This window comes from Anguilla rostrata, chromosome 9 (genome assembly GCF_018555375.3).
Source record: "Anguilla rostrata isolate EN2019 chromosome 9, ASM1855537v3, whole genome shotgun sequence".
NCBI classification, from domain to species: Eukaryota; Metazoa; Chordata; class Actinopteri; order Anguilliformes; family Anguillidae; genus Anguilla; species Anguilla rostrata.
The window spans coordinates 9,831,756-9,848,403 of NC_057941.1; the positions used below are offsets into that span (position 1 = coordinate 9,831,756).

Genomic DNA, 16,648 nt, shown 5'->3' on the forward strand with positions numbered 1-16,648 from the left:
ATACAACTGCATTTCTAACTAATACACATCTGTTGGACTTATTGGTGTTCATATTTGCTAAATTGTGCATTGCACACCATTCCTCCATAAGAAGGCTTCTAATCAAAATGTGTCAAATTTAACATGTATGGTAAGCTGTGTCATTATTAAACACACTGCCTTTTAACATACATTCTGTAAATTAGTTTCCATACGTCCACAAAGCATATACTCAACTGAAATTGTTAATCAACTTTAAAAAGAATAACAAGATTAAATTAAAGATTAACATAAATATGTCTGAAGTGTTCGTTCTTAAGGGTGGTTCCTTCCTCACTATAAACCCAACAAGGAGTATAAAACACGAACAGAAACGTAAACATTGCGACTGTGGGTGTTGCCATGTACTGACGTTCCACCAGTTAAAAATTTTGCAGGTGGTAGCGTTTAGGAAAACATCCATGAGAGCTGTTGCAGTAGCTTCCACTGTATGCAACGAAAGGAAGAGTGGGTGTCTCTGAGCCTGTCCACGTTTGGAATTTAACTAACGGTAAGTGCGCTACTCCTACTTGTGGTCGATCAGTATTCATATTATTTTAAAAGGCGCGAAAATATCATTTTCTGTCGTGTGCTCTCATTGTTGTCTTTTCTCTAGCGCACTAGTTTCTCCCATTGAAGGTTTGCCTGTCTACTGCTGCACATAATTTGGCTGAAAGATATACCGTGTTGCATACGTGAATAAACGAGTTAATTACAGAAGAACCTCATTTGTAAAGTGAGAAATGTTTGTAGCATTTAAAATCTATAAAATAAAAATGGCAGCGCAATAATATTGGTCAAAACTTTCGTTCCCTCCTGAGGACCGGTAGAAAAAAGTTTAAAAAAAATAAATAAATAAATAAAGAAAATAAAAGATTAAAAAAATAATATATATATATATATATGTGTGTGTGTAATACAACTGTCTTGGATGACAAATTGACATGTTGCAGTGAATTTATTTTTCCAAAATATTATTTATTTTAATTTTATTAAATGTCCCTTGCACTGTAGGTTTCAGTATAGTGTAATATATGGTTCTTGAGATTAAGACCAGAGACTCCTGTCTCTGGGGACAGAAAGTAATTGCCTAATAAGGTCTTGAAAAAGTGCTCTTTCAAAATTCCACGGAGCTAAGATTTTACTTAATGGTTCTGGTATGCTAAATTGTTTCTGCTTCTTGTGTACTTAGCTTACTTTCCATCATTTTCTGTCCTGTTCTTGCAAAACAATGTACAAATCGGTAGTATGCATAAACAATACAGCCATTTTTAAATATTATGTATCACTATCACTACTCCACTGTATATCATGTTAAGAATTTGTTTCTTCATAGCTATGTGACCACATGAAACCAGTATGCTGTAGAATAAGTACATTTTATTTATGAATGACCACAGTCCTATAGAATAAAATCAGTGTGATGTTTGCACCAGAAAACATTTACAATGGAATGATGTTGTTCATAAATTCTATAATGTCTACCTAATGTGAGGATCCTTTGAGACCTAAACCACTTGTCAAAGGCAACCAAACATCAGCAGCTTTCACCAAGGCTGACAGCAACACCATTTTCAATGGTACCATTCTTACTGTACAAACAGTAGAATATTACGCAGAGAAACTGGTGCTTGCTAGCTGCCAAAATTAATACTAGCTTCTGTTCGTGATATGCGGCTTTTGACTACCCACTCCCCTTTTAGCACTGTTAGCGAATAAATTGACTTTTTGTATAAGCTAAAGCAGCCAATGTATAATAAGGAGAAAATGGTAATTGCATGTGCTACTGCCATGTTAATACACCTGAATGGGGTCATTTATTTATTTATTTATTTTTTTTTTAAATGTACCACTGGACTGGCCATCTGCTGAGTCATGTTCACCATTAACTTTTTGTGATCAACCAAGGCAGTGAGTGCCTATCCACTTCATCTTGTGACCCTGCATTAAACCCACTGCTTGATCAGTTAGTTTGGAGCAGGAACTCCCCCTTTGAGAAAATGGGAAGCCCGATTGAACAGGCTTAAACATGAATGATCAATGGTTTTGATTAACCAGTGTTTGATTAACAGCTCAAATACCACGAGCCAATCAAATGTCTGCTTGCCCAAAATAATCTACCAATCAGGTTCCAGGGAACAAACATGGGGTTCGTCATTGGAGAATAAAAACTCACCAAAGGGTGAAGACACTTGTTTACGTTACAGGCGTTTTACATCTACCCAACCAGACGCACTAAGGAAATCAACAGACTTTGCTGCGTGTCCGAACACTCACCTCGCTTGATCATTGAGACCTGCCTGTCCTGCCAGCACCCCATCCCCACCCCCCACCCCCCCACCCCCCCACCCCCCCCCCAAAAAAAACCAAGCTCTTTTTCCCCTTTGACAGCTGTATTGAGGAACATGTATCTATAGGCTTTTCCTCCGTATCTCACTTGCAGCCAGACCCAAGTGGAAGATCTGTGCATATCCAAAGTAATCTTGACTGGAACCCGCCACGACCCCGACTTCAAGGAAGAAGTCTTCTAGGACCACATGTACTTGCAGTGGCCTTTGACCAGCTGATGAGCTGACGCATCACCTAAAGGAATTAAGGACTGGGCTCCCCTTTTATAGCCGTTAAGTATTGAAACGCATTTTATTTAACACTTCAAACAATAGGCTAGCGTAAAACTTGTAATACCTGGTTAGGTCATTTTACTGCTGTTTGTTTTGCTATGTAAATGGTAAATGGACTGTGTTGCTATGTTGGTCTGGAATAGCAAATTTCATGACCTTGTTGTTTTACATAGTTAAAACTTCATTTTATGAGACTGATTAAATGAACTAACCACGTAGCTAATATAGAGTAGCGTGTCACTAACTCATAGCACGTATTAACCTTCTGCCTACTGTTAACCCTTCGCGCAGATGCCAAATCTGGCCAATCCTTTCCCATTCAGGGGGTACTCTATTTAAAGCTTTATAACTCCAGGTGTAAACATCACAGATACTTGGAAAATCGCTTAAATGAAGCAAGACATTTGTACCATTTACAAAATTTAGATTAGTTATATTTAAAATTTAGGAAGCAATAAAGTGTCATAATTTATCTTGGGCAATAAGCAGAAATGAACTTGTTCTTTTTTAGTTTGCAATGAAATACTTAGAGATTGCATATATACAATATAGCAGGTTGAACTATACATGTCCTGGATCAAACTCCTTTACAGTGTTCCCAGGATCTCCAAATCTATCCAAAATGTATAAATTGTGCATTGCTGTAAATCACAACATAATCATGTATTTCACTACAAATCAATTGTTTTGATTCAAGAAACTCATTTTTTCATCATTTTAAAGTGGGAATTACAAGTACAGGGGCCTAAAATACCTTACAGTAGGTGTCCAGAAACATCCAAAATTTCTTCAAAAATGACTAAAATGCTTTTTGTTTTTTATAAAGCATATAAATGTGCCTCTTATGGTGGTTTAAGATGAAACATTGATATCAGATTAAAAAATAATGCAAAAACATTATATATGGGGATGGGACGACATTAAAACAATATTCCACGTTTTGTCGATGTTCCAGCTTCATGTCAAATTCGGTGCAGGAAACATAAACATGACTGAGCTATCACAGTACGCTTATGCTACGGTGTGAAATATCGTCATTATAAAACAGCACTAACCTATTTAAAGACACTTTTTTCAAAAATAATGTATATAACCTATATATTTAGAGCATTAATACTTGCATATTGGGGATAAAATCTTATCTGCGTTCATAGCCATTCTCTTCCAGAAGAGAATCAATGCTGTCGTTTACCTCTTCTGACTTACTTCAGAAAACAATATCAGCTAGGTCTATCAGCAAACATATGCCTTAGCCATGCTCAGAAGTTCTCAATAATAATATTTTCCAAAAAATGATGGAACTCAAAACAGCATGTGTGGTTTTACGCACAGCTATCTTGGAAGTTGCACAGGTGTCACAAATGTGTATATTTCACAAACGGGTTGTCCAAGACAATATATGTCCACAAAGTCTTGAAAGGGACATCTCTATGCATAATATAGAAAATATTTTTGTCTTGTTTATTTCGTTATTCAGTGAGCTGTGTTTTCACCGCTGCATTAGCATATCTTAGAGCTATTGTTTGGTTTATCTTGTTGCTATGATGGAATACAAATTTTTGGTAGTGAAATTATATTTTTATGAATGCCCAGATAGACACTGTTGTCCAGTGTATCATGGGGGATGCATAGTTGCAGATGAGACTGCAGGGAGGGGGTGCTTGTTAAATGGACGACATGAGCGACAATGGTGCTGCTTAGAAACTCCGTATTCGGCATAGTTGTTGTGTATTGTCGACTAATAAATCTAGAACACAGAGTTTGTGGTTTCAACTCATAGTTTGCTTGCAGGAGTACTGAAAGTCTGAGTTGAACAATCTTTTACTTTATGAAACTGGATTTTCCACCTCTGAGCAGTGGCTTGCAATTTTGTTTTGTCATTTTTGGAGGAGGAGACATTACTCCTGGTCATTGGGTTTACCTGTTTAATGCTGTGTGTACAGATTATGTAATTAGAGGCAGGCCCGTATTCTTAAACAGACAATCTTATCTAAGTTTATTGCTGATGAAAAAAAAAAAAACTTCAGGCAGTTCATCCCCTGTTCTTGGCCAGGAAGAAAAGTGTCCAGGATATTATTTTTTTCAAAATGCCCTGTAACCAAGTGTCCCTCCTCTTGCAGGAGGACTCTCACAAAGATGGAATCTGAAAATATGTCCCTTACCACCAGTTGGGAAAATATCACAGATTCACTGTGCCCCTCCATCGATGACTTCCGCAGTGAGGTGTACCCCACCATCTACTCCATCGTCACAGTCCTTGGCCTGCTGGGTAACGGCTTTGCCCTCATCATCCTGATCAGGACTCTTCACGAGTGCTCAGCGTTCCACATCTATATGCTGAACTTGGCAGTTTCAGACCTGCTGTGTGTCAGCACCCTACCACTGCGTGCCATTTACTACTTTAGGAAGGGTCAATGGGAATATGGTGACTTCCTGTGCAGGTTCAGTTCCTATGCCTTGTACGTAAACCTCTACTGCAGCATCTTCTTCATGATGGCTGTGAGCTGCACTCGCTTCCTTGCCATTGTCTTCCCAGTGCAGAACCTCAGGCTGGTGAGTGTACGCAAGGCCTGCACTGTCTGCATCTGCATTTGGGTGTTCATCTGCTTAACAGGCTCGCCCTTCCTCATGCAAGGTATCCATGTGGACCCCATCACTAACAAAACAAAATGCTTTGAGCCACCTGATGTGGAACGGGATATCAACAAGCTCATAATCCTAAACTATTTCTCCGTGGTGGTGGGCTTTGCAATCCCCTTCCTGATCATTCTGCTGTGCTATGCTGGCATCATATACACTTTGTTATTTAGCTCCACCACCATGAGTAAGAGCAATCGTACTAAAGCAGTCAGCATGATTGTCATTGTCATGCTGGCCTTTTTTATCAGCTTCATGCCCTATCACATTCAGCGCACTATTCACCTGCACTCAATGGGTCACTACAACTGTGATGACATTGTCTCCATACAGAAGTCTGTAGTGGTTACACTCTGTTTAGCTGCCTCCAACTCCTGCTTCGACCCCATGCTCTATTTCTTCTCAGGGGCGAACTTCCGCCATAAAATCTTTACCCTCAGCAGAAAATCACAAAGACCACTCAGCGCAAGATCACCCCTCAAGTCCTAAGTTCTCACCGTCTTGGGAAAGCCACTCCAATGTTGACTCTTGTCTTGTAGTGTGCTCTGTCTAATTGGCTTTTATTACTTTAAAATTCTGTTGACAAACTTATTTTCTTCGGCTCAAATGTTGAGGACACTAGTAGCTCTTTCTGCCACTGTGATTGTACTACTGAAAATTAGTGGCAACAAACTTTGATAGGCTTTGGGCATGTCCCTAAATGCAGTTTTGTTCATAAAAAGTTTCATACAGTATATAATGAGCTTTCGCAATAAATAAAACGTTTTCAGCTTAAGGGGTATTTATCCTGTTATATCTTGTCAATAAGTATCGTCAGGTGATATGGTCCAAAATCAGGTCAAGGAAATGAAGTAGAGTACATAGCCAAAAGTATGTGGACCCCTGACATCCAACATCTCATCCACAATTATGGGCATTAATATGGAGTTGGTCCACCTTTTGCTCCTATAACATTACATTACATTACAGGCATTTGGCAGACGCTCTTATCCAGAGCGACGTACAACAAAGTGTATAACCATAACCAGGAACAAGTATGACGAAAACCCTAGAGAGAAGTACCGGTCCAAGTGCAGGGAACAACCGCATAGTTCAACTTGGACCCTGAAGGTTAAACTGATTAACACTAACACAAACGAGAACAGCAACAACGCAGTCTATGTAAAGATACAATCAGTCGTTAAGACAGGTACATTAACGAAGTCACCTACGAAACAGCTACCAAGTTACAACCCTAAGCTTACAGTCATTTAAGAGATTACAGGGAGGTATGGAGGGACGGGGAGAGGTGCAGCCTGAAGAGTTGAGTCTTCAGTCGTAACAACCTCCCATTCTTCTGGGAAGGCTTTATACTAGAGATTGGAGTATTACTGCATGGATTTTCTGACATTCAGCCAGAAGAGCATTAGTGAGGTTGGGCACTGATTGGGCAATTAGGCCTGTCTTGCAGTTGGCTTTCCAATTGATCCCAAAGGTGTTGAGTGGGGTTGAGGTCATGGCTCTGTGCTGGGCAGTCAATTTCTTCCTTACACTTCTTGACAAATCCATTTCTATATGGACCTCACTGTGTGCCTGGGGGCATTGTCATGCTGAAAAAGGAAAGGGCCTTCCCCAAACTGTCGGGGAAGCACAGAATCATCTATAATGTGATTCTATGCTAAGATTTGCCTTCACTGGAACTAAGGGGCCTAGTCCAAACCATGAAAAGCAGCCCCAGGCCTAGGGGTGTCCAGATACATTTGGTCATATAGTATATTTACAAATATATGTACATGTATGTGCAAAATGTCCTTCATAAATGTATTTGGATATATTTATAAATATTTAAGTTCCACTAAGGCTTGGTACTGTCAGAATAAAAAACACAATGTAAAGAAAATTACATTAAATATTAAAGTGACTTGTAAATACCAGATTCAGAAGAACTGTAGGTACAAATCTGTGGTACAAATTATCATACTGTCATTTTTTCAAGGCATTAAGTGACAATACAGAATACCTAAGAAAAATAATGGAATGTTAAAGTTGGAATCCATCCTTGGTAAAACGTAATTAAATATACCCATGAAAAGACAGATATCTGTTCTATTTCAGCAGATTTACTTGTTTCATTGGTTGAATTTGGACAGTCTTTAAAATGTTCAAAAAAGCGACATAAAAACTGTCAAACATTTAGCAGGGTACTGCATTGCTGTATGTTCGTGTAAGGATGAAAATGTTTTGTAATAAATTTGACAAGCATTTTGTTTACACAGAAATGCATTACAATAAATTTGGTCAACACAATAAATGTATTGCAGTGCATTTGTAATACATTCTGTTTATAAACGGAAATACATTGCAATGTATTTATTTTCTCTATGGGAGGTTCAAACCATCTGTTCAACCATTTTGTTGAACAGGCAACTTACCAAAGTGCTGGATGTAGGCAGGGGCACGGGGTGAATTGTGGTGAAAACTGTTCCAGAGTGAGAATTAGTGACCTCTTGATAAGATAGAATTGAGTTTAATCAAACTATCCTACTCTTATTAGACAGGAAGACTACCATAAAAGCATGAATCCAAAAAGGTTGTGTTTTATGAGACCCAGTCAAGCAGGAAGTGCCCAGACAAACATTCATAACTCCTTTTTATACAGTAAAGTAAACAACTGGGTTGTGTCACATAGAGGGAGGGCACAGACGGTTCAGGGTCACAGATTACAGAGACACTTCTAGAACTTCTCAAACTGGCCTCTTCTCACAGGCCAACTACAGTAAACATGTAATACATGTAATACATGTATCTATAACTAAACCAAACAGTATAACATAATCAGCTCAGTCAAAGCTTAATCATTAATCAACTAATCACTTGTTTGGCTAATAATCGATTCAATCTAATTAATGGAGCTGGGTCTGTTAGCAAGAAGCATGCCATGGCTAACCATGAACAGAGTAACTGGCCAAACAGTGAACATGCTCAAGCACCTAAAAACTACTCTTGCGCTTGGGTTAAGTTGCTATGGAACAAGAGTTCTTTCTATCTGAAATTAATGATCAGTGCATTTTAGGTTAGGATACTCTGGCCTGTGCTTGGGCAATCATTAATGCAGCCAAGCGGTGTAGCTTCCTCATCATCTGGCCACTGCTCCAAACCTCTCTTGGCATGTGCAGTGCGCTCAACTAGTCTGCAGACAGTTGTAGAAGACCTGTTACAGTATAGTAGTGTGGGGCTTATCTGGGGGAGTGCAGCCAGCTACGTGCTCTCCTATCTGAATTCCAGTATCTGTTCGCAGCCAAAGACAGTGAGTGTACATGGGCTAATGTTACTAAATATGACATTGACACAGGAGCTGCCCCATTAATCTGCAAGCGGCCACAGCTCCTCCCACTGGCCCGGAGGACAGAAGTGGAGGAAAAGATTAAAGAAATGTCATCGGCCCCTCAAAAAGTCTGGGGTAAGAAAAAAAGACTGCACTCTCCAGTTGTATGCAGACTACAGGTGGCTAAATGCAGTAACTAAAAAATACCCGCTTCCCTGCATTGACACTTTAAATAGCTTAGGGGGATCCACTTGGTTTTTCTCACTCAATCTACGTAGCGGCTACTGGCAGGTCCCTCTGACTGCCACTTTGTGACCCAAAACAACCTTACTGTGGGGAGAGGTCTGTGGGAATTTAACGTGATGCTGTTTGGGCTAAATAATAGGCCAGCCACATTTCAGTGGCTATGGAGTGAGTGCTGCAGGGCATTCCAGCTAAACTGTACACAGTCTACTTAGATGACATACTGGTGCATGCTCCTTGTTTTAACCTGTGACTATTGTTGAAGTGAATTAGCAATGCCAACCTCAGACTTAATCCAGCTAAGTGCCAGTTGTTCCAGCGAGAGATGAGCTTCCTGGGTCATGTTGTAGAAGGGGGAGTGGCTACTGATCCTGCAAAAGTAGAGGCGGTAAGGAAATGACCCACTCCTAAGTTGCAGAGAGTGTGTAGCTTCGTAGCATCATACTGCAGATGCTTTATCAAGGACTTGGCTAGCACCGCCGCGCCGCTGCACGCTCTCGCTGAAAAGTCAAAAAGGCCTCCAGCTTGCCACCAGACCTTCCGCTTTCTCTGAAATCCCCTGGTTACTGACCCTGACAGGCCGTTCAATTTCGGACACAGATGCTAGCAATGTAGGCATTGGGCTGTTGTTGTCACAGCCTATGGAGGACAGGGAGAAAGTGGTGCCGTTCTTCAGTTGTGTGCTTACCAAAGAGGAGCGCAATTACTGTGTCACCAGGCGGGAGCTATTGGCCATAGTGGCAGCAGTTTATCATGTCAGGGCATATCTGCAGGGTGGCGCGTTTAAGGTCTGTATGGACCATGCTGCCCTGCGCTGTCTATTAAATTTCAAAGAACCAGAGGGACAGCTAGTTCATTGGATTTAACGGTTACATAACTACCACTTCACCCTTGAGCACTGCCCGGGAAAGAACCACAGTAATGGCGACAGCCTGTCACACCGCCATTGTGCCAGTAAACACTGCTGTCACTGTGAATGTGCTGAGCAGAGGAAGGACTGGAGGAGAGCACAGGAGACCACCCTTGAACCTGAAACTGACCCCTAGAGAGTAGTGGCAGCCAGGACCGCTTTCATGTTAGAAGAGATGTAGCCTGACCAGCTGGTTCAGGCTCAGAAGGAGGACCTGCAAGTGGGTCTGGTGCTGCATTGGGTGCAGGAGGAGTGGAGCCCTGTTGTGTCTTGTCTGTCTGCTTTTTCCACAGGGCTGAAGGCACTGCTGGGCCAGTAGGACTGTGTGACGCTGCAATCAGGGTGTGCTGTACAGAACATAAAGGGACCATCCAGGGAGAGCATTGACCAGTTGCAGCTTGTGGTGCCACGGTGCCTCCAGTGCTGTAGTGTGTTCATGGGGTGCCTGGGGTTGGCCACTTCAGGGTGAACAAGACCCTGCACCGGCTCCACCGGCAGTTCTACTTGGGCTGGTGCAGGAGGGATGTGGAAAGCTACTGCCGCTGCTGCAACGCCGGCACAGCAATGCAGGTGGTGCCGATGGAGAGGCTGGCGGTAGACATCCTGGGGCCATTCCTGATCACTGCTGGTTCTGCTACTTATATATTCCCAGTTTTATTCCTCTGCTTGTGTTTAAAGGTGCATTCTTCTGCATTACTAAATGAGCGCAATGGTGCAAAATGTGATCCGCCTGGCATGTCGCTTGCTTAAATCGTTAAAATGCGTTGTTTAAATATTACACGTATGAAAATGTGATGTTTCGCATCTCTGGTGCAGCTTTTCTTATGAAACTCCAACTTGTCTTTTTATACGTCGCTTTGGATAAAAGCGTCTGCTAAATAAATATAATGTAATGTATGTTGTCCAATCACACAGTTCATGTCTGGGAAAGGAAGCACCGCGAGACGTTTCTTGAGCGTATGTCATCACGTGATCCCATCGTCTTGCTAGTCACGTGAATGATAAACACAGATCATAACATGCATTCCTGTTGACGGCCTCGGGAGTCGGGATACGAGTTCATAACGAAAACAAGGATGGGACACATACGCATATAACCAGTAAATGCGTTTTTGACATTTTAAAAAGTCTTACTGCTGTCCTGGCAATCTATATGCAGCACACAAAGTTTAACCGTTAAGATCAGTCGAACTAGTTAGCTAATGTTCTTGTGCAGTCTATGTATTAGTTAGTTTACTACATATGGTGAATAATGCGGTTTATCGCTTAGTAACCGTATACTAATTAAGATGACAAGTTTGAGGTGGAATATTTTGATAGTAGTAGTAATTCAATCTAGCTACATGACGTGTATTCCGTCAGTATGGCAGTAGCCTTTTCGGTTCTTAATACAAAGTGCTTGTTAATTTGGGGTAGGTTTCATAAAAATAAAAAATGATCACAATATCTCTGGCAAGTTTAGCCAAATTGCACGACTTGTTATGATCTAGCTAGCTAGACTAGTGACTTGTTAGCTGTCGATCTGCCCGACTAGCTAATTGACGAATGTGGTTTTAGCACAGTGTCGTTTAGTCATTAGTAAACAAATTTGGTAAGGGTTGTTTCATTAGAGAGCTATAACGTTAGTTGTTTTGGGTACAAATAAAAGTCTCCTCGAGTGAAATCTGTGTTAACCCAGTAACATGACAGTAAGTACCATGACCTGTACCAATATATGAATCTTGGGTTTGTGAGGCTCTGGGTATGGTGGTGCTATGACCAAGTGTTCTTGCCCGTTACTTTGTAAGAAACTTTACCCTTTCTGTTTAATTGTTTTCCGTATGTACGTGGGACAGCCTATTCTACGTACATTTATCACGTATTGATGTATAGAGCTTTATGTGACAACACAGTAAATGAAGGAATCATTGTGACCCTATGTGTTCATTTTTATAACGAAGTACATCGTGCTTCCTTCTCAATGTTTTCTGTTGTTTATAACGATATATTTATAACGATATATTAACTACGCATTTGATCAATGATGTTTTCAGCGTTGGTCAAAGGCGTTGTAAATATTTCGTTATATTCTAATATCTTTGCTGCTATGTCCTTGTGTTTGCCATCTGAAGCAAAGAGAGAAATCTACAAGCAGAGGGACTGCGCTGGTGACTCTTCTTGGGTAAAAGAAAAGGCAGGTTCTGCAGCAGATTGGCCATCGGAGGCGATGTCGAGCATAGCCATGAAGAAAAAGGTGAGTGAGGTCCTAGCAAACGGAATCTTCTCTCCATTCTAAGCCCAGCTTTTTAATATAAAGGGTAGTCTTTGTGTCTTGGGAAGTCTTTTTTGCTTGAGGGGGCAGACTGTGCACTTACTCACCAGCAGATGGCGATCTTGTTAATTAGTTGAACTAGTGAACTTATCTCCCATGCACCCAGCAAGTGATGCTTTGTCAACTTGACATGTTTTGCAGGATTGGGTGAGTTATGAAAGGATGTTCGAACATAAGGTGCTGCATTCATAGATGAATCGACTTGAATTGGCACTTTTGAGCCCTGACTATGTGCATTTGTTTGATTCTGTAGGTGTTGCTGATGGGAAAGAGTGGGTCAGGCAAGACCAGCATGAGATCGATCATCTTTGCCAACTATATAGCCCGGGATACCCGCCGGCTCGGTGCCACAAGTGAGTGCTGTGACACTGCTGGGCAGATGCTGAAAAAATAGTCTCTGGCTTGTTGGAGATGTAGCTGTGGGGTCTCGGGACATTTGCAATTATTTGAAGTTAAGCTTGAACTTTACATACGGGACCTCCTATATGGAGCCAGGTGCTGGTGGATTTTGGGATTCAAGGAACTGCAACGGCCCAAACCTTAGGCCATAGAAATGATAAGTGGAGTGAAGGCTGGGTGCTGCTATCCCCAGACGCTCTCTGGAATGCCAGAATTCCGATAGAGACGGCACAGTGTGCTTGAGATGCAGCGCAAAATGACTTGCCGTTGTTTTCCAAAAACCTCACCTCTGGGGTATTACATTTTATAGATTGCCAAAGTATAGAATGAAGCTTAAGCCACAGTTTTACAGTCTGTCTCTCTCTCTCTCTCAGTTGATGTAGAGCATTCCCATGTGCGTTTCCTCGGAAACCTGGTTCTGAACCTGTGGGATTGTGGAGGGTAAGTCTGTCACACTGTTACCTCATGTTTGTCCTCGTTTTGCACTGCTCCCTGTCCAACATGTCGAGTTCACTCCATATGAGGAGTGTTCACTTCTGATGCTGTACTGCTTCAGTTCACTCTGTACACTAGCTTCTGCTGAGTGCCAAATTGTAATTGTAATGTGGAATAATATTTGCCATCTACTCTGACAAAGTGTCCAGAATTACGCACAACAAATGTGTACTCAGTGAAATCATTTACATCACTAACCACACTGAATTCTACAAATGCAAATATAGATACCGAGGTATGAAAGATATGAGCTCAGTATACCATCCATATATGGGTCATAAGCCGTAGTCATAATGCCTACCATAGTGCCAACATCCTACACTTGCATTCTGTGATCTGTTTATACAGTTGCTGGGATATTCCTGGAGCAGCTGAGGTATGGTACCGTGCTTCACGGGTGGTGAAACTACAGCCAACAGTCTTCCAAGCCAGCTGCGCTCTCTGTTACACTCCTGTTTAATATGCTGACTGATTGGTCCACCTCTCCCAAAAAGGCAGGACACCTTCATGGAGAACTACTTCACTAGTCAGCGGGACAACATTTTCCGCAATGTGGAGGTGCTGATATATGTGTTTGACGTGGAGAGCCGTGAGCTGGAGAAGGACATGCACTACTACCAGTCCTGCTTAGAGGCCATCCTGCAGAACTCCCCTGATGCCAAGGTCTTCTGTCTGGTGCACAAGATGGATCTGGTGCAGGAGGACCAGAGGGACCTGGTGAGGCCCAAAAACTGTTTACTTAGCTTAGCATATCCTCGCCAGCTGGCTGTTTAATCCTTCCTATACAGTTGATCATTTTTGGACCTGTTGATGGGAATAATTTGCTCTGCACACAAGATTATTTCACTGCCACCTGCTATTTTGAGATGCTACTGTCTGTGAATTTCATCCTCGCAGTGTGTTGGTAAACGATGCTGTCATCTCCTACAAGCTTTACAATTCTTTCAGTATTCACTTGCAGCAGCACAGCACGTACATACAGTTACCAACTCAGCAGCTAATAAATCATACATGCGGAGCCAGAGCTGCTGAATATAATCGGCAGTTAACATTTGCTCTTGAATGGTTTCAGATCTTTAAGGAGCGTGAAGAGGATCTGAAAAGACTGTCCCGCCCTCTGGCATGCACCTGCTTCAGGACTTCCATCTGGGATGAGACTCTGTACAAGGTGAAGTGGTGAGCGTTACGTTGGGTAACGCATCTGTGTGTGTGTGTGTGGACGTGCGCTCTGTACTTGAGTGTATGTAACCGTTTGGCCTCCCCTCCGCACAGGCCTGGTCCAGCATCGTGTACCAGCTCATACCCAACGTGCAGCAACTGGAGACGAACCTGCGCAACTTTGCGCAGATCATAGAGGCCGATGAAGTTCTCCTGTTTGAGAGGGCCACCTTCCTGGTGAGGGCTGGAGGAACAGGGCACAGTCACTGTGGTCATGGAGACATACTGGGGAGTCATCCAGGCCACTGTTGAACAGGGAGATATAATTGGGGACACATTAGGCTCCTGTGGGACAGGAGCGAAAGCTGGCAATTCATTCAGCCAGTCAGTGTGATACAGTAAATTAGAGGGAAACCAGGGTCTGTGGAATCACTGGTGTTATTTCACTTATAATTCAGAACTGGGGCATCTTGAAGAGAAAATTTGAGTCAGGAGCTTGATGCCATTAGGACTATTAATTGTGTTTGTCCTTTTATCTGTCTTGTTTGCTGATCTGTTTATGGTTGCTTTTATAATATAAGTCTCAAAACTTAAGGGAAGTTACATTGTCTGTCTAATGGACAGTAAAAGTTACTGTTCTTTTCCATTCAGGTTATCTCTCACTATCAGTGTAAAGAACAGCGGGATGCCCACCGTTTTGAGAAGATCAGCAACATCATCAAGCAGTTTAAACTGAGCTGTAGGTGAGTGCCCCCTCCCCAGGAGAACCCTTAGCAGCAAGGGTCTGACATCATTATAATGTGATCATCCATCAAGCCTCGCTGTCCGCATCATCATGTGCTTTACAGTTGTACCTTTACTCCATTCTAATGTGCGAATGAATCTGTCTTGTAGCAAACTGGCAGCTTCCTTCCAGAGCATGGAGGTACGGAACTCCAACTTTGCCGCATTCATCGATGTCTTCACCTCCAACACATACGTTATGGTGATCATGTCGGACCCCACCATACGTGAGTAGGCAGTTTCAACTGGTCCCCCGTGATTCATTTTTGGCTGGACCGCGACTGAGTGATGAAGTTACACCATTGGTCGGCCGAGTTATGAGGTTACACCACTGGTCGGCCGAATGAAGTGTGTTAGGTCCAGCCATATACTAGGTTTTGATCTGGTCTTGTTTCTGTGAGGCTAAGCCAAGTTTCTGTGCTGGAGGCATTCTTTCCCTTACAGTACGTGTCCCAGCACCAAGGTTCTCATCTCCCGTTTTCCTTCCTCACTTTTAATATATTTGAATTGACACTGTCATTTCTAACTTGTCACTTCTAAGTTGCAATTTAGTCGCAGTATTCTCTGTAATTCTCACCTCTTGTGCTTTTGTGATCAGTCTTGTCACCCGCAGTGTGAATGTATTTATTCTTGAGGTCACTGGTGTCTGCCTGTTCCCCGCCCTCTTCCTCCAGCCTCTGCAGCCACGCTCATCAACATCCGCAATGCCAGGAAGCACTTTGAGAAGCTGGAGCGCGTGGACGGACCCAAACACAGTCTGCACATGCGCATGCGCTAGGACCGCCAGCATCTGGCCCCTCCTGCAGAGTTCGGCACAGCTACTCAGCCAATCAGCCCCAAGAGAGTAGTTCTGCCAGTCTGAGTGGGCTTGCTTCAGGACCTGAGACCAAGACATGTGCCACCGTCTCACTCAATCACTCTGTCTTTTCTACCACGATGAAGGAAGTTCTCAAAGTTAACAGTGCTTGAAAAGTTTGTGTGGAGGGAAATGTTCAGTTTGTACACAGTTCTCACAGGAAGTAGTTGATCTGTTTACAAGGACTATGATGCCTTTCTTTCAGATATTTGGTTGCCTTCTTTTCATTGAGGAACAGTGTTTTTCTGTGAAAATGAAAGTGTTTGATTTGGTTTTTAACTCTGAAAGAGTTCTATATTAATTACCCATGTCATCAACCTAAGACCCATTTTAAGCACAGGAGTGTTGTCACATACTATCAAGTTTATAAAATGAAAATATGTTGGAGGGGTTTTTCCTGAAACATTTTCGCTCTTTTAGTTCTGTACTTTATAGTTCGCAAAAGTCTGATTTGAACAGCAGTTGGACTGCCAATTCAAGTTTTTTGGGGAATGTGGGTTTTGACAAGTAGATCAAAACAACAATGGTCAGAACCACATGTTGGACTGTTCTATGCTAAATTTACATTAAATTTCGTATTTACATTACATTTTGTGAATTTTGGATTGCCAAATAAATATGCAAATAAGGGACAATGTGTTTCTTTTTCTTGTGATTTTTTTTTTTTTTGGTGGGGGGTCACCCTGAATCCTGTTTACAGTATGTAGTAGTGTGGTCAGTGCCTCCCTAGAGTGTTGAAATAATGAAGAAAATAATACAATGCACTGTTGGTCTACAATAGATGTTTGGGAAATGGGAAATGATTTGAAACCAGCCATAATGATATATTATTGCTTGACATTCAGTTTAAGATGAGTTTTCAAAGGGTGTACCCATTTACTATGAATATTGGTTTTAAAAGTATGCCGCTTCA

At 41.9% G+C, this 16,648-nt stretch overlaps 2 protein-coding genes across 5 annotated transcripts; both read left to right on the forward strand.

Moving 5' to 3' along the window:
* Nucleotides 1-352: 352 nt before the first annotated feature.
* Nucleotides 353-10,838, forward strand: LOC135262905 (cysteinyl leukotriene receptor 1-like). Of its 3 annotated transcripts, XM_064350292.1 has the most exons (5): nucleotides 353-529; nucleotides 2,462-2,638; nucleotides 4,760-4,908; nucleotides 8,608-8,715; nucleotides 10,027-10,838. In XM_064350292.1, exons 3-5 carry the CDS (start codon nucleotides 4,776-4,778, stop codon nucleotides 10,050-10,052), a joined length of 267 nt encoding a protein of 88 aa, XP_064206362.1. In that variant the 5' UTR covers nucleotides 353-529; nucleotides 2,462-2,638; nucleotides 4,760-4,775; the 3' UTR covers nucleotides 10,053-10,838. The 3 variants fall into 3 exon arrangements, with proteins under 3 accessions (XP_064206362.1, XP_064206360.1, XP_064206361.1); XM_064350290.1 differs by lacking the exons at nucleotides 8,608-8,715; nucleotides 10,027-10,838 and having other exon boundaries at nucleotides 360-529; nucleotides 4,760-6,171; XM_064350291.1 differs by lacking the exons at nucleotides 2,462-2,638; nucleotides 8,608-8,715; nucleotides 10,027-10,838 and having other exon boundaries at nucleotides 360-529; nucleotides 4,760-6,171.
* On the forward strand, nucleotides 10,686-16,370 carry LOC135262906 (ras-related GTP-binding protein A-like). 2 transcript variants are annotated; one of them, XM_064350293.1, is made up of 10 exons: nucleotides 10,686-10,833; nucleotides 11,845-11,966; nucleotides 12,298-12,397; nucleotides 12,818-12,884; nucleotides 13,433-13,655; nucleotides 14,011-14,106; nucleotides 14,211-14,333; nucleotides 14,748-14,839; nucleotides 14,991-15,106; nucleotides 15,554-16,370. In XM_064350293.1, exons 2-10 carry the CDS (start codon nucleotides 11,940-11,942, stop codon nucleotides 15,655-15,657), a joined length of 948 nt encoding a protein of 315 aa, XP_064206363.1. In that variant the 5' UTR covers nucleotides 10,686-10,833; nucleotides 11,845-11,939; the 3' UTR covers nucleotides 15,658-16,370. The 2 variants fall into 2 exon arrangements, with proteins under 2 accessions (XP_064206363.1, XP_064206365.1); XM_064350295.1 differs by lacking the exon at nucleotides 10,686-10,833 and adding an exon at nucleotides 10,890-11,421.
* Nucleotides 16,371-16,648: the final 278 nt, after the last annotated feature.